General features: G+C 39.9%; 1 protein-coding gene across 25 annotated transcripts in view; it reads left to right on the top strand.

Annotated features, from left to right (window-relative positions):
* Positions 1 to 23780, top strand: part of ZNF106 (zinc finger protein 106) — an 82994-nt gene that overhangs the window by 16611 nt on the left and 42603 nt on the right. For 6 of the 25 annotated variants that reach the window (XM_078334045.1, XM_078334041.1, XM_054240536.2 and 3 more), the window contains 3 exons: positions 1951 to 2036; positions 15831 to 16031; positions 21565 to 23751. In XM_078334045.1, the coding sequence (XP_078190171.1) occupies positions 21713 to 23751 (2039 nt within the window). In that variant the 5' untranslated portion in view covers positions 1951 to 2036; positions 15831 to 16031; positions 21565 to 21712. Of the gene's footprint in view, positions 1 to 1950; positions 2037 to 8036; positions 8099 to 10174; positions 10267 to 15460; positions 15773 to 15830; positions 16032 to 21564; positions 23752 to 23780 lie in introns of those variants that run through there. The other 19 variants (XM_035261951.3, XM_035261946.3, XM_035261945.3 and 16 more) reach the window with 10 other exon arrangements.

Raw genomic sequence — 23780 nt, 5'->3', positions numbered from 1 at the left:
CAGCCTCATAAACTATACAGCATCACATCTACCACATTTTATTGATCAAAATAGTTCATAGGGAAGGAAAACAGACTTTATCTACCTTTTTCTGCAAGATCACATTGCACAAGAGTACACGGGGTAGCAGATATTGTTGAGACCTTTTAGGGAAACATGATCTACCACATGCTATAAAAAAAAATTAAGCCGATTAACAGGGGAATAGAGAAATTAGAACAGCATGGAAAGGTGGGGTGTCAGAAAGTCCAATATTATATAGAGGGTCAGGCAGTGCCTCTCCTATAAGGCTATATTTTAGATACTTAATGGAAATGAATGAGCCACAGGAACCATAAGGACTTTTTAAGGAAGAATATTTCAGACAGAACAGGAAATGTAGAGGCGGTAAGGTGTGAGGATCTGTGATGTGATCAAGGAATAGCAATGAGGGCAATGCGCATGCACTAGAATGTTAGAGGAAGAACGGTAGAGCATGCAGTCAGAGAGGAAGAGGGAAAAATATATTTTTTTTCTTTTCTGAGATGGAATTTTACTCAGTCGCCCAAGCTGGAGTGCAGTGGCATGATCTCAGCTCACTGCAACCTCTACCTCCTGGTTTTAAGTGATTCTCCTGCCTCAGCCTCCCAAGTAGCTGGGATTACAGGCACATGCCACCATGCCTGGCTAGTTTTTTGTATTTTTAGTAGAGATGGGGTTTCACCATGTTGGCCAGGATGGTCTCAAACTCCTGACCTCAGGTGATCCCCTACCTCAGCCTCCCAAGGTGCTAGGTTTACAGATGTCAGGCACCATGTGTGGCTGAGAAAAAGATTTTGTAGCCATGGCAAAGACTAGGTTTTCTGTGAGTGAGATGGATGCCACTGGAAAGTTCTGAACACAGAGGAATTACATACAAGTTGAATTCCTTTATCTGAAATGCTTGGGACCAAAAGTGTTGTGGATTTCAGATTTTTTTGGATCTTGGAATATTTGCATACTTACTGGCTGAGCATCCCATATCTGAACATTAAAAATCCAAAATGCTTCAGTGAGCATTTCCTTTGAGCATCACTTTGACATTAAAAAAGTTTCTGATTTGGGATTATTTCAGATTTCAGATTTTTAGATTTGGAATGTTCAACCTGTATATGTTCTAACTTAAACTTTTTTTTATTTGAGACTGTGTCTTACTCTGTTGCCAGGCTGGAGTGCAGTGGCACAATCTCGGCTCACTGCAACCTCCACCTCCCGGGTTCAAGCAATTCTGCTTCAGCCTCCCGGCCTTTCTAACTTAAACTTTAAAAGAATCATTTTCTGGCCGGGCGCAGTGGCTCACGCCTGTCATCCCAGCACTTTGGGAGGCCAAAGTGGGTGGATCACGACGTCAAGAGATCGAGACCATCCTGGTCAACATCAAAACCCTGTCTGTACTAAAAATACAAAAATTAGCTGGGCATGGTGGTTCATGCCTGTAGTCCCAGCTACTCAGGAGACTGAGACAGGAGAATTGCTTGAACCCAGGAGGTGGAGATTGCGTGAGCCGAGATTGCGCCACTGCACTCCAGCCTGGGTAACAAGAGTGAAATTTCGTCTCCAAAAAAAAAAAAAGAATCCTTTTCTCAGAGTCTTTGGGTACAGCTGTGAGAGGATAACAGCAGAAGGAAGGAGTAGCGTCAGTAGTAGGGTAATGCCATGTGAGATAATAGATGTTCTGGGTGGTGAGAGGTGGTTGGAGTTTGGCTGTATTTCAAGGTAAGACTGGTAGTTTGCTAATGAGGGTGGATATGGGGTGAAAAAGAAGGATCAAGGATGGCTCCCAAAATGTTTACCCTATGTACCCGGAAGCTTGGGAAGACTGGGGGAGGAGCAACATGGAGGTGAGGAAGACACAAGACTTGTAATTTTGAAGATGAATATCAGAAGGTGTCTGAGGAGAAAAGATTACTAAATATTACCTTCTCATTGCAGGTGTTACGTTGTGTGCTTCAGATCTGGTCACTATGGTACGAGAACGAAAATGCATATTGTGCCACATTGTGTACAGCTCAAAAAAGGTAATAATGGAAAAGGGAGAATCTGAGGCTTTACGACTATTTTTTTAAAAGAGATAAATGTTACTGGCCGGGCGCGGTGGCTCATGCCTATAATCCCAGCACTTTGGGAGGCCGAGGCGGGTGGATCACGAGGTCAAGAGATCGAGACCATCCTGGTCAACAAGGTAAAACCCCGTCTCTACTAAAAATACAAAAATTAGCTGGACATGGTGGTGCGCACCTGTAGTCCCAGCTACTCGGGAGGCTGAGGCAGGAGAATTGCTTGAACCCAGAAGGCAGAGGTTGCGGTGAGCCGAGATAGTGCCATTGCATTCCAGTCTGGGTAACAACAGTGAAACTCCGTCTCAAAAAAATATATATATGTGTGTGTGTGTGTGTGTGTGTGTGTGTGTGTGTGTGTGTTACGAATAGGTGGGTAAAGCTTTAACAATGTCTTATTTATGCTTCTTTCCTAAACCATTGTCTCATTCCACTGGTTTCTTTCTCATTGCTGCCTCTACCTGTATTATTATATAAAGCCACTACTTGTATTAAACTTCTATCCAGAATTTGAAGGTATTCCAACTAGATGGTATAGGGAAATTTAATAACCAGTTATAGAGAGGATACCTTAAAATTCCAAGGTTATTTCAAGTTATATTACTTTCTCCAATTTTAAAATTACGTACTTTTTGATTAGCTAAGGATGTAGCATGTAGTATATGTACCTACATTGTGTTTGTGCCTATGCTTGTACAAAGTGCAATACAGCAGAAATGGTATTAACAATATCCTAGAAGTCCACTAGGTGGGGATGTTGCTCAAAGTAAAACTTTTTTTTTTTTTTTTTTGAAATGGAGTCTTACTCTGTTGGCCAGGTTGGAGTGCAATGGTGCAATCTCCACTCACTGCAACCTCTGCCTCCCTGGTTCAAGTGATTCTCCCGCCTCAGCCTCCCAAGTAACTGGAACTACAGGCACCTGCTGTCAGGCCTGGCTGATTTTTGTATTTTTAATATACACAGAGTTTTACCGTGTTGCTCAGGCAGGTCTTGAATTTCTGACCTCAGGTGATCCACCCTCCTTGGCCTCCCAGAGTTCTAGAATTACAGATGTGAGCCACTGTATCTGGCCAAAACATCTTTTTAGGACCTAAAATTGACTGCAATTTGTCTAACTTTTTGCCTTTACCTGCCTTTATCATTTGCTTTCAGAGTAGTGCTGCTAGTTTAAATACTGAGGAATTTATTCTCTTTGCTTTTAAGATGCTCTTGATTTTCACTGGAAATTCAGAGAACTGGGAGGATCATGGGCTAGGTTAGCCAGGGGGTTCCGAGTGGAAGTGGTAAAGGTGTCTAGAGTGTGATGGTTTCAAAAAAATGAGGAAGAGATACTGTTGTTAGGTAGGAGAACAACAAATGGAATGGAGTATGACAGTTCTGGGAGTTGGCAAGAAGACTTATCTGATTAAAACACTTTTGCCTTGTGAATAGCAGGACAGTAATTTGTAATTTAAGTGAAGACAGTTGATCACAGTGTTGGATGACAGACTGACGGGTTGATTATGATCCACTAAGTAGACTTGGGGGGATAATTTTTTTTCTATCTAGGATTTCTGTTAGTGATGGAAAAATCAGTGGAGATTTAAAAAATCATATTTAATAATATACCTGCTACTGTTTACAAATATAAAAGAATGCACTTCTAGTTTTAAAAATTTAGACCAGGGCCGGGCACGGTGGCTCAACCCTGTAATCCCAGCACTTTGGGAGGCCAAGGCGGGTGGATCACAAGGTCAAGAGATCGAGACCATCCTGGTCAACATGGTGAAACCCCGTCTCTACTAAAAATACAAAAAATTAGTTGGGCATGGTGGTGTGTGCCTGTAATCCCAGCTACTCAGGAGGCGGAGGCAGGAGAATTGCCTGACCCCAGGAGGCGGAGGTTGCGGTGAGCCGAGATCTTGCCATTGCACTCCAGCCTGGATAACAGGAGCAAAGCTCAGTCTCAAAAAAAAAAAAAAAATTTAGACCAAGGTTTATGCAAATTGTCAGTAGGTCCAAATTCCTTATGACTCTTTTCAGGTTGGACAGAGGTAGGGAGAAGATGTGAGATAGATAGGCTAATGCTCAGCAATATGGTAACAGAGTTTCATGGAATAGCAGCCCTATCTTGAAACCATGATTTTGCCATTTAAAATCTTTTTGGCTCTTCTTCTCTGGTTTCAAACATACTTTCATTTCTTCATACTTTTCCGCGATCATAATGAAGTTAAATGAAGGGCTAGAATTATCTACTCTTGTCTTAGGAAAAGCTGATTGTAGTTTTTTTTTTTTTTTTTTTTGCTTTATTTATATTTTTTTTAAGGAAAGCTGATTGTAGTTTTTATTTTTTTGCTTTTTTTTTTTTTAAAGCAAGGGAATAGTCTGCTTTAAGTGAGCAATATGATTTAAGAAAATAACAAAATGGGGGGCCGGGCGCGGTGGCTCAAGCCTGTAATCCCAGCACTTTGGGAGGCTGAGGCCGGTGGATCACGAGGTCCGGAGATCGAGACCATCCTGGTCAACATGGTGAAACCCCGTCTCTACTAAAGATACAAAAAATTAGCTGGGCATGGTGGTGCGTGCCTGTAATCCCAGCTACTCAGGAGGCTGAGGCAGGAGAATTGCCTGAACCCAGGAGGCGGAGGTTGCGGTGAGCCGAGATTGCGCCATTGCACTCCAGCCTAGGTAACAAGAGCGAAACACCGTCTCAAAAAAAAAAAAAAAAAAAAAAAAGAAAATAACAAAATGGGTTAGTTGGAAGGGATAATTGTTAATTATTTAGATAGAACTATGAACATTTGGTATTGAAACCATGCTTTTCTCCAGTTTCCCAAACTAGTGTAACCCTGGTTTCTCCAAATACACTGTGGAGGAGAAAAGGTTCTAAGTGATTTGAGTATGGGGGAAAAGCTGTGTAAGACATTCCTGTGTATTCTGAGGTCCATTAACATATAAAAGACTGAGAAGCCCTGAAGTTAAATATATGTGTATAATAGAGATGGAGTCCCACTATGTTGCCCAACTGGTCTTGAACTCCTTGGCCTCAAGTGTGAGCCACTACACCCAGCCCTATTTTTTGTATTCATTATTTTCCACGTATGTTTAACCATGAGTCCCCCCTCCTCTCCAACCAACCCAGCCTTTAAAAACATGGTACTGATTAATATACAAGGACGTAAATAGAAGCCTGATATATGAGGAGGAGTGTATTTGGGGCTATTACCTTAATCCTGTGCTTGTCGATCTTTTCTTTCTTTTTTCGTTTTTGGTGGTGGTTGTTTCATTTTGTTGTTTCGTCTTAACTCTGCCGCCTAGGCTGGAGTGCAGTGGAGCCATCTCAGCTCACCTCAACCTCTGTGTCTGAGGCTCAGGTGTTGCCCCCATCTCAGCCTCCTGCGTAGCTGGGACTACAGGTGTGTGCCACTATGTTCAGCTATTTTTTTAATTTTTAAAATTTTTTTGTAGGGACAAGGTCTTACTAGGTTGCCCACACTGATCTTGAACTCCTAGGCTCAAGTGATCCAAAATGCTAGGCTTACAGGTGTGAGCCACCATGCCTGGCTGAATTTTTTCTAATGATTTGGAAAGCTCTTGAACTCCTAGGCACAACCTCCCAAAATGCTAGGCTTACAGGTGTGAGCCACCATGTCTGGCTGAATTTTTTCTAATGATTTGGAAAGCTCGGTTGTCTCCTGTTTGCATTCCTTCATTGGAGCAGGATGGGAGAAGGTTTAGTATATAAATTTAGGACAAGATTAGTGAAGTTTTTTAAAAAATCAAAAGTCATATTAGAAGTATTATCAGATGATAACATTTTTATAGTAAGAAGAATCAGTTTTTATATCAGACAAACCCATTTCAATGAATGCAGTTTTGGTCAGGAATGCTTTTGTTGTAAGGAACAGAACTCACTTGAATTTAGCTCAAGTAAAGGGAATTAAGCATATTGGTAAGCATCTAAATCAGGTAAGAATTGAATAACAGCAAGCATAAATACTTGAGAAGGGGTGTGTGTGTGTGTGTGTGTGTATGTATACGTGTATATATATACACGTGTACATATATGTGTATATACGTGTGTATGTATACGTGTATATGTACACGTGTATATATATGTGTGTGTGTGTATATATATATATATATACTTTTTTCTGTGTGATAGCGTTTCGCTCATGCCCAGGTTGCAGTGCAATGGCATGACCTTGGCTCACGGCAACCTCCACCTCCTGGGTTTAAGCGATTCTCCTGTCTCAGTGTCCCAAGTAGCTGGGATTGCAAGCGTCTGCCACCATGCCTGGATAATTTTGTATTTTTTGTAGAGAATGGTTTCTACTAAACCCCGGTCAGGCTGGTTGGAAACTTCTGACCTCAGGTGATCCACCAGCCTTGGCCTCCCAAAGTGCTATGATTAAAGGTTGAGCCACCACTCCTGGCTGAAGATGTACATATTAATGAATTTTTTTCATTCTGTTCTGTCATTAACTTGTCTTAGTTTTCAGGTCTGCAAGTGTTAGTTTTAGGTAGTGACCAGTCAGTTGTGACTAGAAGAGGTTATGTGTAAAGTTCCTCTTTCCTTATAAAGCATTTGTAGAGATAGGAAGGAAACTTTGATCATCTTCAGTAAAATTGCCATTTAAAAGAAGTGTTTTGAATCACAACCCTGTTTATCACGTTATAGTAGATAATTTTAAGTAATAGTGGGTTGTATTGTATTGTTTTTGACAAATGAACTGTATATAATGAAAAATCTTGATGCACCGAATGCTAACAGTGTGACATGGTGTTTGAAACATTAGCTTTGGTGTTAGATCTGCCTGGGTTTGAATCCCACTTTGACCACTTGATTATTTGTGACTCTGAGAGGGCAAGGCTGAATATTTTCCTACTTAACCTTCAGTGCCTAGCTCTATTCTTGGCATATAATAAGAATTTTATAAATATTTGATGAATAAATGAATACTCCCTCGGCAGTATTTTGCAGTTCAGGTGAGAAAATGTTTGAGGCACTTCACACAGGATGCAGTAACAACAACACAATAAAAAAATAAGTGTAGCCCTTTATTATTATATGTATGAACATATATATGTTATAAATATATATTATTATATATGAACATATAAATTGTTATATATATGAACAGCCATTCTCTAATTATGGCATATTGGCTGTATATACTGTAGAGTGATAAATGGATAGACAATTTTAGAGCTTTTTGAGTTGTGTGTGTGTGTGTGTGTGTGTGCACAGGTGTGCATGTTTTTAAGTGGCAGCTTTTCCACATATTTTCTTCCCTCTAAGGATGGGAAGGAGGGAACTTACCAAATGTTCAGTTTTTGTTGGAATCAAACAAATCCATTGGGGAAGTGAGGGAGTGAGGAGTGAAGATATAGTAATGATTAAGCTGCTGTGTTCAAAGTATTTTTTAAAAACTTTCTTATGTACCATAAAGAGGCTCTGTTATGTTTGTAACTCCTATCAGAATTGATGTATCCGTCTATATTAATTCAACAAATGCTTATTTATGACTATATGCTAGTCCCTGTCCAAGGCATAAGTAAGAGTTCTAGCTTACTCTTGAGAAACTATGGATAAAAGTTGCCAAATAGTTGAAAAGATGAATGATTTGGGAGTTTTTTTTTTTTTTCAGTGAACTGTAGTAAATTCTTTATAATGGGATAGAATTTAATTACTTAGTTTCCCTTTAAGTCTTTTGCTTCCTAAAGACAATGCTTTCTAATATTTTTGGAAAGCCACTTAAATGTGTCTTTTTAAGAATTCTTTTTATTTAAACATCAAATATGTTTTAAAACACCATCAAGTAATTATTAAGGATCTGATTTCAGTATTAAATTGAAAACAACCACAAACACATTTTTGACATGAGGAGTTTGAGCCCCAATTTTTTATTAAATAGGAACAGAGGAATTTTTTTCAAAGAAATCCCGCTTAGTTTAATCTACTTTCTTTAATTTTGAAGGAGATGGACGAACACATGCGGAGCATGTTGCATCACAGGGAACTTGAGAACCTGAAGGGCAGGTATGAGAACGGCTCTCTTCCATAAGTTTGTGAATGTGAGTGGATCTGAGTGATGATGGTGCCTGTCAGTTTGTTTTGTAGTAATTCATCATAAGTGAATGTTGTCTTATGGCATAAAACAACCTTTTAGAATTAATACCAAGTATAGTCGATTTTTGGCATTCGAAAGGGATAAACTCTGATACCTTTTGGCATCTCAAATGTGTGAATTCACAGCAACCCTATCAAGTAAATTACAACAAAGGTGTAAGCTTTCTTATTCCTACATGCCAGCCTTGCAACTAGGACATTTTATTATTTTTATTTTAGCAGTGTTACATGTTATTGCATGCGATAAACATTAGTATTGCTGGAATTATCTGAGAGGTCCAAAGGCTGCTAGATTGCACTGAATCTCATTGGCATAAACAAAATTGAAATGTAAACCTTAAATGTATTTAGGAATGCTATCCAGGTGCAGTGGCTCACCCCTGTAATCCCAGTACTTTGGGAGCCCAAGGTGGAAGGATTACTTGAACCCAGGAGTTTGAGACCAGCCTGGGCAACATAGCAAGACCTTGACTTTACAAATAAAGAAATTAGGTGGGTGTGGCAGGTAATAGCTTGTGGTCACAGCTATTTGGAGGCTGGAGTTGGGAGGATCACTTGAGCCTAGGTAGGTCCAGGCTACGGTGAGCCATGATCACGCCACTGCCCTCCATACTGGGTGACAGAGTGAGATACTATCTCAAAAAATAAAAGAGTAAGAATGCTATTCTGTGATTTAAAGCTTGAGATATTTAAGGAAAGGAAAGGAAATCTAATAAGTGGACACCCTTAAGAAATGAAATGTAGGCTGCATGCGGTGGCTCATGCCTGTAATCCCAGCAATTTGGAAGGCCGAGCCAGGTAGATTGCTTGTGCCCAGGAGTTCAAGACCAACCTGGGCAACATGGGGAAACCCCATTGTATTAGTCTATTTTCACGCTGCTAATAAAGACATACCCGAGACTGGGTAATTTATAAAGGAGAGAGGTTTAATTGACTCACAGTTTCATATGGCTCGGGAGGCCTCACAATTATGGCAGAAGGCGAATGAGGAGCAGAGTTACATCTTACATGGCAGCAGGCAAGGGAGCTTGTTGTGCAGGGGAATTCCCATTTATAAAACCATCAGATCTCGTGAGACTTGTTCACTGCCTTGAGAACAGTTTGGGGGAAACTACCCCAATGATTCAGTGATCTCCACCTGGCCCTACCCTTGACATAAGAGGATTATTGCAGTTCATTGTGAGATTTTGGTGGGGACACAGCCAAACTATATCACCCATCTCTATCCCCTGCTCCCCAAAAAGTCCCCAAAATTAGCTGGGTGTGGTGTGGTATGTGCCTGTAGCTGCAACTGTTGGTCAGCCTGAGGTAGGAGGATGCTTGAGCCTGAGAGGTGGAGGTTGCAGTGAGCTAAGGTCATGCCACCACACTCCAGCCTGGTTTCAGGGCCAGACACTGGTCTTTAAAAAAAAGCATGTGTGTATATTTCATGTCTTTTTGTCTATTTGTGATTTCTTTTTTGGTATATTTGACTTGTGTCAATTTGAAGTTTGGATAGATGAGAAACATGGGGAACTTAGGAAATAGAAAATGTATCTTATCCCATGAATAATAGTTACAAGTTTTGATCAGGATGTCAACCTAGGTCATTTGAATTTTTTTTTATGACCTACAGTTTAAGATTCTGTGGGCAAATTAATGTGTTATTGAAGTTTCAGCATCTCTGCATCTCTTTAGCCTATTAGTGGAATTTTTTCCTGCCCCCAGTCTCTTACTGTATGAAGGTTAGGTCTTGGCAGCAATATAAAGGAGACTGTCACTCAAATTTAGTATGGGGAGCCCTTGTTATTTTTAATATGTACTTTTTTGAGACAGGGTCTCACTCACTGTGTCACCCAGGCTGGAGTGCCATGGCACGATCACAGCTCACTGCAACTTTCAACTCCTGGGCTCAAACAGTCCTCCCACCTCAGCTTACTCAGTATCTGGGACTACAGGTGTGTGCCACCACACCCCCAGCTAATTTGGTTTTTATTTTTTGTAAAGACAGGTTTCCACTCTGTTTCCCAGGGTAGTCTTGAATTCCTGGGCTCTAGCTGATTCTCCTGCCTCAGCCTTCTGAAGTGCTGGGACTACAGGTATGAACCACTCTGCATGGCCAGAAGCCCTTGTCATAATACCTTGAATATATATGATCACTACCTCATTAACATCCAAAATCTATGAAATGCAGTCAACTTTTGATTGTCTGTGGCATGTTTTACTTATTTAAAAATCTCATTTTCAACAGACTTCCTTCTAGAGTTCATTTTATTATGTGTTACTTACCTGCCATCCAACCCTTATGTCCTATATTGTTAAAACAAATGAGGTCAGTAAATCTAGTCTATTGGAGAGAAGCCCACTGCATTCAAAGATTAGTGCCTAATTTATTTCAGACATCACTAAACAGCCATTTAAAACATTTTTAAAAACTCAGTTTGGTCAGCTAGAAATATTGAAGACGGAAACAGCAAAAAAACAAAAACAAAAAACTCAGTTTGGGTTGGATGTGGTGGCTCATACCTATAATCCCAGCACTTTGGGAGGCCAAGGCAGGAGGATTACTTGAGCCCAGGAGTTCGAGACCAACCTGGGCAACATGGTGGGACTCCTGTCTCGACCAAAAAAAAAATAGCCAGATGTGGTGGCTTGCACCTGTAGTCCAGCTACTAAAGTAGCTAAAGCAGGAGAATCCCTTGAGCCTAGGAGTTTGAGGTTGCAGTGAGTTGTGATCGTGCCACTGCATTCCAGCCTGGGTGACAGTGAGACCCTGTCTCAAAACCAGGTTTGGTCACATAAGGCTCACGTTTATAATCAATACAGAATCATAAAAAGTTTTTTGAAAAGCAGAAGTCTTCTTCCCACCCCACCCATCATTCCTTCATTCCCCTCTAAATCCTATTATTTCCCTCTTAGAGGAGACTTAGTGGTTTGGTGTATATCCTATCCAGGCCTTTTTTTTTTTTTTTTTTTTTTTGGAGATGGAGTCTTGCTCGGTTGCCCAGGCTGGAGTGCAGTGGTACCATCTCATCTCACTGCATTCGCCTCCCGGGTTCAAGCAATTCTCCTGCCTCAGCCTCCTGAGTAGCTGGGACTACAGGTGTGCACCACCATGCCCAGCTAATTTTTGTATTTTTAGTAGAGACAGGGTTTTACTATGTTGGCCAGGCTGGTCTCGAACTCCTGACCTCATGATCCACCCGGTTTGGCCTCCCAAACTGCTGGGATTACAGGCGTGAGCCACACGCCGGCCAGACCTCTTTCTATGTTTTTATATACATACATGATTGATCGATTGATTGAGACGGAGTTTTGCTCTTGTTGCCCAAACTGGAATGCAATAGTGGTATCTCAGGTCATTGCAACCTCTGCCTCCTGGGTTCAAGCGATTTGTATGCCTCAGACTCCCTAGTTGCTGGAATTACAGGCACACACTACCATGCCCTGCTAATTTTTTGTATTTTTAATAGAAATGGGGTTTCACCATGTTGGCCAGGCTAGTCTCTAACTCCTGGCCTCAGGTGATCTGCCTGCCTCGGCCTCCCAAAATACTGGGATTACAGGTGTGAGCCACCACACCCTGCCCATACATTTGTATTTATAGATTCACATTTTGTTTTGTGATATTAACATAATGGAACCACATTATCATTTATGTTTTGTTCTATAATGTGTTTCTTTTTTGCCTGTACAACTACACTGTGCCATGGAGATTTTATCTACCATTTTCAATTATTTGGATCACAGTCAAATAATTAGGAAAAAGACACTAAAAGCCTCTCTGAATGTCAGGTTTAACACCCTAACTCATTTTCTTTAGAGGATAGCACTGCAGTACTTATTTACTCACATACTGGATATAATGTTCCTGACCTGTAACAAATTATGTTACATGTGAGAAAGAAGACAAACAGGTAGCAAGAAAAAACAGCTTACGAAATTATAGAAAACCCCATAAAATCTCAACAATCGTTTATTGACTTGGAGCATTTACTGTAAGGATGGTCTTCACCAGTTTGTGCCATAGGGACAAATAATTATCAGTCATCATTCCTTTACCCTGTTATCCTCAGTTTGTGATTGTTTCCTCTGGATTTCATTTTTAACGACTGGGTTTCTGACATTGATACTTTCAGTTCCTGTTTATGGTTGTGTCTACAGTTTTTGATTGTGATCTGGCTAAGAATTGCAAAGTATGTTGTTTAGGCTTTGCATGAAAGCTTCAATGAGCAGTAAGTAACTGGTTCTATTTGGTTTACAGCTGTAGACATGTGAAACATTTCCCTACTTTTTCCTAATATACTTCTTCAGATGTGTGGGCTGTAAGTAGCATCTCCGATAGAGACTATTAAAAAGGCACAAACCTTTATTTGTTCAGCAGCTGTTGTCGGGTAGTTAGAGCAAGCTTAATAAAGAAAAGCTTATGGAGAGAATATCTTAAGACTTTGCGTTTCACACATGAGAGGAAATTGTGTGGTAACAGGATGAAGCTAATTTAGGCCCTCCTTTAAATGCCCTAAGGAAAATTATTGCCTTTGCTAGCCAAGAAGAAAAACTGTATGTTTCCCCCATAATTATTTTATTTATTTATACAAAGTAGCACATATTTTAACTGATTATTAATAAAGAATTGTTAAGTAGCATCATTAAAACATTATTTAATTTGCTATTCGGTTTTTAAAACATGGTTTTCCAAACCTCCACTATATATGGAAGCATGAATGCCTGTTGTGTAGAGAACAGAGGCAATATGCTTACTCCATACACATTTGAATTTTCAGAAGTTGTGGTTACATAGAGAAGGAAGAGGGTAGTGTAACCACATCTCCTGAAAATGCAGATATGTGTGGAGGTAACCATATTACCTCTACACACTTTTGGAAGTTTCTTGTAAAGTTTCTATTTAAACTGGATTTTATTTATATGAAAAATGTTAGGGATTTGGTTTTTTGCAAAATCATTTTTAGTGTTAACTTTTATACTGCAGTTATTGCCTATGCCCTTCTGGGGCACACAATTATTTGATGTGTTCTCTATCGAATAATTTTGGAACTATGGTTATATTCTTTCTCAGTAGGATTGCAAAATGGTTTGAAAGTGTTTGACTGTATCCAACATACGTTTGTGCTTTGGGGGTTGCAGGATATGTGGTTTATGATTATGGAGTTTATTTTTAACAGTTAAGTTCTGCCTACTTTATACAACATTTCCTCAATAGTTTGGAAACTCAGAATGGCTTTCTAGTTGTATCTTTTAAGAGAGAGTGGTTTTGATGGTTTGATCATGAGAAAAATTCTCTGCATTCCAGAAATAAGGATAAAATCAGGGATTTTACTTTAAAATACCTTTAAGGGATTATATTGAAGTCCCCAGTTGAAAGATGTCCCTGGTACTGCAATATACAGTTTAGCATTCTATGAGTTTTTATTTAAAAAGTAGGCTAAAACATTTTCCACAGTTTTAGAGAGTTTTAAGACAAAAAGATTTTTTAACTGGAAAATGAGTTGATTAGAATGTTCATAGTGTAAATGAGATATTGTAGATTTGTTACAGTCTTCAGACTGTTCTGATGCTGCCCATTCTGATAGGTTATATATTGTTCACTTCTTTGTGTGTTGCTTTGTAAACAGCTTGTTATTAGCATTCAGTTGGAATGGGCTACCATCAATTTAATTGCTTGAGAGAAAAGTATAAGTATCCCTGGTAAACTGGAGAAAGTTGGGGATTATTCATTTTTTTTTTTTTCTTGGAATGGAGTCTTGCTCTGTCGCCCAGGTTGGAGTCCAGTGGTGCAATCTCGGCTCACTGCAACCTCCACCTCCAGGGGGCGGTGGGGAGTCAGTATTTGAGATTACAAAGTCAAAAACCAGTGAAAACTTGAAAATTTTCTCAGTTTTTCTGAGCTCTTGTCCATGATTTATACAAAATAAGGAACTGTGTTGTTTTTTAAAGTTACTGGGCATTGTTTGAATGTTTATGCTTTGTCACCCTTGACAGGAGTGACTATGCTAAGTATTTACTAGAAGACAGTTTCTGTTACAAGTCACCTGAGTATTCATTCAAGGAAAAAAAAAACAACACCTTACCAAAACACAATATGCTTGGGATTCATCTGTTTTTTGTAAGGTCTTTTTTGTTATGTTTTGTTTCTTTGAGATGGAGTATTGCTCTGTCTCCCAGGCTGTAGTGCAGTGGCATGATCTCAGTTCACTGCAACCTCCACCTCTGGCGTTCAAGTGATTCTCTTGCCTCAGCCTCCTGAGTAGTTGGGATTACAGGTGTGTGCTACCATGCTCAGCTAATTTTTAGTAGAGATGGGATTTCACCGTGTTGATCAGGCTGGTCTCGAACTCCTGACCTCGTGATCTGCCCACCTCTGCCTCTCAAAGTGCTAGGATTACAGAAGTGAGCCACTGTGCTCAGCCTTTTTTTTTTCTTGAATGAATATTCAGGTGATCTGTAACAGATACTGTCTTCTAGTAAATGAAGTGCCCAGTTTTGAGGGTCTCTTCTGGTAAATTGAAATAAATTCTGCCCATGTCTAGTTAGCTATTTGTGAGGGAAAGGTGGAACAGAGGTGCACGTGTGTGTATGTGTTTCTGTCTGGGCAAAGATGGCATGTCTTTTTGATTTTTTAAAAAAATAGATTGGCATAGGAAGTACACAAATATAACTGGTTTAAACCCAAGACACCTGATACAGAGTTAAGCCAATTTGGATTGTTGAATGGATACTGCTGTCTTGTAGCTATGGTGTTCAGATCTTTCTCATAAATGACTGCATAAACAGCTGACCCAGTCAAGGGATTTCCAGAAGCTAAAAAGCAGTTAAATTATTGATCTACTACAGCTCTGAACACTGATTCCACTTTGGCTTCTGAATACTGGCTGAGATTTGCCATGAAGTGTGTAAAGTAAAAAAAAAAAATCTGCCTAATTTAACTAAAAATTTGGTTTTGCATCCTGAACTATAGCATTTTCTGAAACTTGAGAAAACACATTTGCCTGGCTCAGCTGTTAACTTCCTACAACTGAAATGCTTTCCATTCCCTTTAAAATAAGCCCTTCTGAAGCAGAATGTAGATCACATGTATCATCCAGACCAAAAAAGTTTGCCTGGACTACTCCTGGGGTCCGGAATCCTCACATTCCAGGCAGAGCTCCAGCTGTTCCGATTTAGTTACCCAGTTGGGATTGGCTGCGCCGCCTACTTTTTTCTCCACCCCTTAACTTTCACTGGAAGAAAGCTCTAGACTGAAGATTAAATGTAAGCGCTGTCACCAGGCTTTCTGAGTGCAGCTGGCACCATGGGTGTGCTCCAGAGCAACTTCTGCTTGCTCTGAGCCCCCTGCCCTGCCTCCCCTTTCACCATGTTTCCTCTGGCAAGATTTTAAGTACAGCAATTCAAGAAGATTTCTCCTCCTGAATGACGTTTATCTGAAGTGTATTGCCTCTTGATTGCTGGAAAGGAATCTTAAACTCATTTCAAAAGTAACTTATAAACTTATTAAAAGTGATGAAAGGAGCATTGAAATTGATTAGCACTAATTTTTCACTGTGCCAAAGTGTACAGTGCCCTTCAGAGGAAACTATAACAGATCTGGTGAGTGTGCCATGCCAGTGGGGAGGATTGAATGTCCCTCATCTCCCTCTTTCCCTAGGGACATTAGTCATGAGTGCCGAGTGTGCGGGGTCACAGAAGTGGGTCTTTCTGCATATGCAAAGCACATTTCTGGCCAGTTGCACAAAGATAACATTGATGCCCAGGAAAGAGAAGATGATGGAAAAGGAGAGGAAGAGGAAGAAGATTATTTTGACAAGGAACTCGTTCAGTTAATAAAACAAAGGAAAGAACAAAGTCGGTAAGTAACTGATTTTTTTAAAAGGCTATCAATAACAGAACATAGTAGAGAATACATTTTATAACTTCGTACTGTTCAGCCTATAGCCTTTAAACTAAGGTATAAAGCTTAGCTTGAGGTTGTTGTCTTATTAATCTAAAGACAATGACATGCTTTGTTGAACTACTGTAATATCTCCTTAAAAGAGCAAACTCAGTATTGTTCCTACATAAGCTATAATGTGAAATTACATATCTGAAAGTTTTGCCATGTTGGTAACTATGTTGGTTTTATTGGTATCCAAATCTTTTTTTGTTGTTGTTGGAGACGGACTCTAACTCTGTCACCCTGGCTGGAGTGCAGTGGTGTGAACTTGGCTCACTGTAACCTCTGCCTTCCTGGTTAAAGTGATTCTCCTGCCTTAGCCTCCTGAGTAGAGTAGCTGGGATTACAGGAGCCTGCCACCATGCCCGGCTAATTTTTGTTGTATTTTTTTAGAGACGGGGTTTCATCCCATTGGCCAGGCTGGTCTCGAACTCCTGACCTCAAGCAGTCTACCCTCAGCCTCCCAAAGTGCTAGGGTTACAGGCATGAGCCACCGTACCTGGCCAGTATCCAAATCTTTTGAATATCAATAAGTTTTTATTTGGCGTCTAACTTTTCTAGTGGAAAGGTGTTAGAATATAAGCTTCATTGAATAAATAATATAGTATCTCTTATTGCCAAAGTAACATTTCTTAGGAAAATATATTTTGACTGGTATGAATTAATGTGGTGTTTCTGCCAAATTTGATTTATCTGTTTGTCTTTGAATCCCCAGTGACTACCACAGTGCTTTACTGAATACATTTATATTTTATATTTGTTAGTATCAAGATTGTTTGGACAATATAATTTTTCTAACTTGTACTCCATAATTTTATACCTACATTTATACATTCAGGTATTAGGCATTTATGTTTTTTACCTTACTGCTTTGTAGTTTAAAGAGTTTAATTATAAAATTTGTTAAAAAGTATTTAATTATTGAAGTGGAAATTTTCAGATGTGAGGGAGGGAGAAAGAGAAGCACTTATGAGGTGGGATAATTTTTTAAGTCCCAGAACATATAGATAATCATTTCAGATTCTAAAATAAAAATTTAAAGATTCTTGTTGGATACTAGTTATAACTGGTCTGTACCTCCTTTTTAGTTAGAGGCTTGACTATAAAAAGGAAGTCATTTTTACTCTATGTGTTAAAAGTGTTTTTTGTCAGAAGTGCGGTGGCTCAGGCCTGTTGTCCTGCTGGTGCATAAAGAGATGAGGCCAGGTGTTCGAGACCAGCCTGGGCGACATAGGAAGCCCTCATCTGTGTAACAACAACAACAACAAATTAAAATTTTTAAAAATGTTTTAAAAATATGTCCTTGAAGGAGACTTTCTTAGTCTTAAATTATCAATAAAGGGTGAGCATCCCTAATCCAAAATCTGAAAATGCTCCAAAATCCAAATTGAGTGCCAACATGAGGCCACCAGTGGAAAATTCCATACCTCATTTTATTTTACAAAAGTATTTAAAATATTACCTAAAATTATCTTCAGACTGTGTATAAAAGTGTATGTGAAACATAAATGCATTTTATGTTTAGACTTGGGTCCCATTCCCACAATATCTCGTTAGGTATATGCAAAAATGTCCAAAATTCAAAGCAATTTGTAATGCAAAACATTTCTGGTCCCAAGCATTTCCGATAGGGGACATTCAACCTATAACAACATAGTTCTTAAATCATTTAGAAGCTTAGTCCTTCAAATGACATTTTCATTACTTTTAATATAGTTGCAGTTTACTTTCTCCTGTTTTAGGCAACTGGAGCCTCTGGGAGACTAACTTCTATTTTGTTCTTAGATACTAGTGCCATTATTAGTTTTATCTGTGTAAATGATTAAACATTAAGTCAGAGTAGATTAGACATTCGTATCATAGTTACTATTTTTTGAGTCTTTTGATATGTCTCCTCGGTGACCTATTTATAAAATCATCTACTTTTTTTTTTTTGAGACAGTTCTGTCACCCAGGCTGGAGTGCAGTAGCACGATGACACCTCACTGCAGCCTCAACTTCCCAGGCTCCAGCAATCCTCCCATCTTAGTCTCCCAAGAAGCTGGGAATACAGGCATGCATCACCACCATGCCTGGCTAATTCTTTTTTTTTTTTTTTGGTATTTTTGGTAGAGATGGGGTTTAGCCATGTTGCCCAGGCCAGCCTTGGACTTCTGAGCTCAAGTGATCCACCTGCCCTTGGTCTCCCAAAGTGCTAAGATTATAGTCATGAGCCACCACACCTGGTCAAAATCATCTACTTCTTCATGAGGTTTTTGTCTTTTTTTCTTCATGAATTTTTAAGTTAGATTGTTCTTTCTGGTCTATGGGTTTAATGGAATGGTCTTATCTTCTAAATCTAGTCAATTCGTGATGATCTAGGAATTCTACTTCATGAGTTACTTATCCCCCAGTTCTCCCATTTCTGATCATATCAGTATAGCTGAGTCAGTGGTCTCCTTGGAAGTCAAAAGATACATATTGCATGGCATCAAAAGATAAAAGTAATTTGGTTAATGGTTATAAAAAATTCTGCTAGTGTGTATAATAATACTTGTTACTTTCTAAACAGGGCCTCCTGTTTAGAAATGATTGTAATTTATATAATATGAGTGGATGTTTGAACTTTTAGGTAGACTTTTAAATTCCATCTTGTGAAAAAGGAAGAAATTCCCATTTGTGTCCAAAATGTCATAAAGTTAGTACTGAGTTTAAGATTTTTTTTTTTTTGAGATGGAGTCTGGAGTACAGTGGCACAGTCTTGGCTCACTGCAACCTCTGCCTCCTAGGTTCAAGCAATTCTCCTGCCTCAGCCTCCTGAGTAACTGGGAGTACAGGTGTGTACCACCATGCCTGGTGGTTAATTTTTGTATTTTTTTTGTATTTTTGTATTTTTAGTAGGGATGGGGTTTCATCATTTTGGTCATGCTGGTCTTGAACACCTGATCTCTTGATCCCTCTGCCTTGGCCTCCCAATGTGCTGGGATTATAGGTGTGAGCCACCGTGCCTGGCCTGAATTTAAGATTTTTAAGTCAATTCAGAGAGAGGAGCTCAAATGTGGAAACTTTGTTCTGTGTTGTTCATTCTCTGAAGACCTAGTGGTTAGGAGTATAGACTCTGGAGTCACACTGCCAAGGTTTAAATCTCTGCTCTACTACTTTCTGGCTGTCTTATCTAAGCAAGTTCTGTAATCGCTCTACTGCTTAATTTCCTCTTCTAAAAAGTAGGAATAATAAGAATAGTTGCTTCAGGATTATAAAAACTAAATGAGATCATCTATATAAGGTACTTTACATTAAATGTATGATACTTAGGTACTCAGTAAATTATTTTTTTGAGACCAAGTCTCACTCTGTCACCAGGCTGGAGCGTAGTGGCACGATCTCATCTCACTGCATCCTCCGCCTCCCAGGTTCAAGTGATTCCCCTGCCTCAGCCTCCCAAATAGCTGGGACTACAGGCATGTGATACCACCCCCAGCTAATTTTTGTATTTTTAGTAGAGACAGGGTTTCACCATGTTGGCCAGGATGGTCTCAATCTCTTGACCTTGTGGTTTGCTTGCCTCAGCTTCCCAAAGTGCTGGGATTACAGGCATGAGCCACTGCACCCAGCCGGTACTCAGTAAATTTTAACTAGCAGTTCTCATTATTTTGAGCACCGACCACATGCTAAGCACCATGCCCATGCACACCATAGGCAGTTTGTAGAAGAAAATGGTGTTTACACCTATTGCTGTGATGTTTATATAAGTTTATTCATGTTTCTGTGGACTCCTCATCTAACATAAATAGTTGAAACAGCTGTTTCTTTTTAAAAACCTCTAGCTCATGAAGCTCCTTATAGCACATATTGTGGGTAGTACTTCTATGGCATATGTTATGTTACTCTTGTTTGTGACCTTGTTATCTCAGCTAGGTTCTAAGCCCTTCACAAACTGGGACTATACATAAAAGTTTTCTTATGCCACTAAGTTATTGAATGCGTACTAGACAAAGCATTTATTAATAAAAATGAACATGTAATGTATAATCTTATTTATTTATTTATTATTATATTTTTTTGAGATGGAGTTTCGCTCTTGTTACCCAGGCTGGAGTGCAATGGTGCGATCTCGGCTCACCACAACCTCAGCCTCCTGGGTTCAGGCAATTCTCCTGCCTCAGCTTCCTGAGTAGATGGGATTACAGGCATACGCCACCATGCCCAGCTAATTTTTGTATTTTTAGTAGAGACGGGGTTTCACCATGTTGACCAGGATGGTCTTGATCTCTTGATCCACCCGCCTCGGCCTCCCAAAGTGCTGGGATTACAGGCGTGAGCCACCATGCCTGGCCTAATCTTATTTAAAATAGGTTAAGAAATTTAGTTTTTCCAGAATGAACCTTTAACTGGAAAAATAATGGTATTAAGAGCAGCTGAACAAAATTGTATTAAATATGATAACTAGGCTGGAGGAGGTGGGTCGTGCTTGTAATCCCAGCAGTTTGGGAGGCTGAGGTGGGTAGGTGGGTTACCTGAGGTCAGGAGTTTGACACCAGCCTGGCCAACATGGTGAAACCCTGTCTCTACTGAAAATACAAAAATTAGCTGGGCATGATGGCACACACCTATAATCTCAGCTACTTGGGAGGCTAAGGCAGGAGAAGCACCTGAGCCCAAGAGATGGAGATTGCAGTGAGCCAAGGTAGTGCCACTGGCCTACAGAGTGAGACTCTGTCTCAAAAAAAAAAAAAGCGGGGGGGGGGGGAGATAACTGTAGCAATAAAATATAATTGTTCTTATTCTACAAGAGCTGTATAATGTGAAAATAATAATTGGATGATAGGGACAAAATCTGAGAACATGCTAGGAAAAACAGGACCAAGAAAGGGAGGAGAATATACAGTGCCAAATTTTTGTTTGTTTATTTTTTTAGACAATCTCGCTCTGTCACCCAGGCTGGAGTGCAGTGGCGTGATATTAGCTCACTGCAACATCCGCCTCCTGGGTTCAAGTGGTTCTCGTGTCTCAGCCTCCTGAGTAGCTGGGGTTGCAGGTGTGCACCCCATGCCCTAATTTTTGTATTTTTAGTAGAGATGAGGTTTCTCTATGTTGGCCTGGTTGGTCTTGAACTCCTGACCTCAAGTGATCTGTCCACCTCAGTCTCCCTAGTGCTGGAATTACAGGTGTGAGCTACCACGCCTAGCCAAATGTGCCAGATTTTTAATATTTCTGGGTGATTAGAGAAATAGTTGTAATTATTTGAAATTTAAATAATTTAAAATGTTTAATTTTTAAGTTAATAAATTTAGGAATATAAGTTTATCATTTAAAGATATGAAAACAACCACTATTAGATATAAAAGTAGACTCGGTTATATATTCTAAGTAACAGGGGAGGAAAGTGCAAGGGAAATATGGTGGTTTATGCTTTTCAAGGAAGTATAGGAGTTCCTTTAAATCACTAATGAAAAACTTTTTCTTCCAGACAAGATGGACCTTCCAAAAGCAACCAAGAAGTAAACTCTGATGACAGACGACCCCAATGGAGACGAGAAGACCGAATTCCTTACCAAGACAGAGAGAGTTATAGTCAGCCTGCATGGCATCATCGTGGACCTCCACAACGGGATTGGATGTGGGAAAAAGATGGCTTTAATAATACTAGGCAAAACAGCTTTCCACATTCTTTGAGGAATGGTGGTGGACCAAGAGGACGTTCTGGGTGGCATAAGGGTGTTGTGGGAGGCTCCTTGACTTGGTTTCACAACTATAGTAATTCTGGAGGTGGTTGGCATTCAAATAGTGGAGCAGTTGATTGGAATCATAATGGTCCAGGAAGGAATTCCAGTTGGCATTCTGAAGGAACAGGTGGCTTTTCCAGTTGGCATATGAACAACAGTAACGGAAACTGGAAATCCAGTGTACGTAGTACAAATAATTGGAATTACAGCGGCCCTGGAGACAAATTTCAACCAGGCAGAAACAGAAATTCTAACTGTCAAATGGAAGACGTGAATATGCTGTGGAACAAGAACTCTAGTAAGTCAAGCAAATACAATCACGACAGATATAATTGGCAGCAGCAAGAAAATGACAAACTTGGTACAGTTGCCACATATAGAGGTCCTTCTGAAGGATTTACAAGTGATACATTTCCTTCAGAAGGCTTACTCGACTTCAATTTTGAGCAGCCGGAAAGCCAAACCACTAAACAAACAGACAGTGCAACTTCCAAAGTTAGTGGAAAGAATGGCAGTGCGGCAAGGGAAAAGCCTCGTCGCTGGACACCTTACCCTTCTCAGAAGACTCTGGATTTACAGTCAGGATTGAAAGATGTCACTGGTAACAAGTCAGAAATTATAGAGAAACCTCTCTTTGATTTTAGCTTGATAACTGCGGGAATACAAGGGCCCCAAACTGATGAACCACATGATACCCCAACACAGAAAACACAAAAAGAAATACATACTGGATCTCTTAATCGTAAAGCCTCTTCTGACTCTGCTGCTTCCTTCGAGGTAGTGAGACAGTACCCCATTACAGAAAAACCTGAACAAGAGCATACCCCAAATAAAATGCCATCATTGAAATCCCCACTCCTTCCATGTCCAGCCACTAAATCATTTCCTCAAAAGCAAGATCCAAAGAATACCTCAAAAAACACCAAAATGAATTTTTTTTCTCCTGGAGAACACTCAAATCCCTCAAACAAGAACCATGCAGAAGATGACCATGGTTCTTCTTACATATCCAAACTGCGAAGTTCTTGTCCTCGTGTTTTAAAAGGGAATAAAAGTACATTTGGCTCTCAAAAGGAATCTGGTGATGATTTAAATGATACATTACAAAAGGCCAAAGAGGTGCTACAGTGTCATCAGTCATTGCAAAATCCACTTCTTAGCACTTCTAAAAGGACCAGGAACTATGCAAAAGCAAGTCGAAATGTAGAAGAATCTGAAAAAGGGTCTTTGAAAATTGAGTTTCAAGTACATGCATTAGAAGATGAAAGTGATGGGGAGACATCTGACACAGAAAAGCATGGAACAAAAATTGGAACCCTAGGTTCTGCAACTACAGAATTATTATCCTGTAGCACTCATACTGCTGATGAGAAAGAGGAGGATGACCAAATCCTGAAGACTTCTAGGGAACTATCCACTTCCCCATGTAATTCCACAGTTCACCAGAAAGAATCTGAGTTACAAATGACATCTGCAGCCAGTTCACACCCTGGCTTATTGCTAGACTTAAAAACCTCTCTAGAAGATGCACAGGTTGATGGCTCTGTGAAATCTCATGTATCTTATGAAACAGAAGGCTTTGAGAGTACTAGCTTGGAAGCAGAGCTTCAGAAAAGTGATATCAGTCATGCCTCAGGCCCTCTCCTGCCTGAACTAAGTAAGCTTGGCTTTCCTGCCTCACTCCAGAGGGATCTCACCCGGCACATTAGTTTGAAGAGCAAAACTGGAGTACACCTTCCTGAGCCAAACCTCAATAGTGCCCGCCGCATTCGCAATATTAGTGGTCACCGTAAGAGTGAGACAGAGAAGGAGTCTGGGCTCAAGCCAACCCTACGGCAGATTCTAAACGCTTCTCGGAGAAATGTCAACTGGGAACAGGTCATTCAGCAAGTAACCAAGAAAAAGCAAGAGCTGGGCAAAGGCTTACCCAGGTGTGTGCTGCTTTTCCGTGCCTTTTTTT

Source organism: Callithrix jacchus, chromosome 8 (assembly GCF_049354715.1).
Source record: "Callithrix jacchus isolate 240 chromosome 8, calJac240_pri, whole genome shotgun sequence".
Lineage (NCBI taxonomy): Eukaryota > Metazoa > Chordata > Mammalia > Primates > Cebidae > Callithrix > Callithrix jacchus.
Note: the sequence above shows the minus strand (reverse complement) of the source record. Positions and strands in the feature narration are given on the sequence as shown.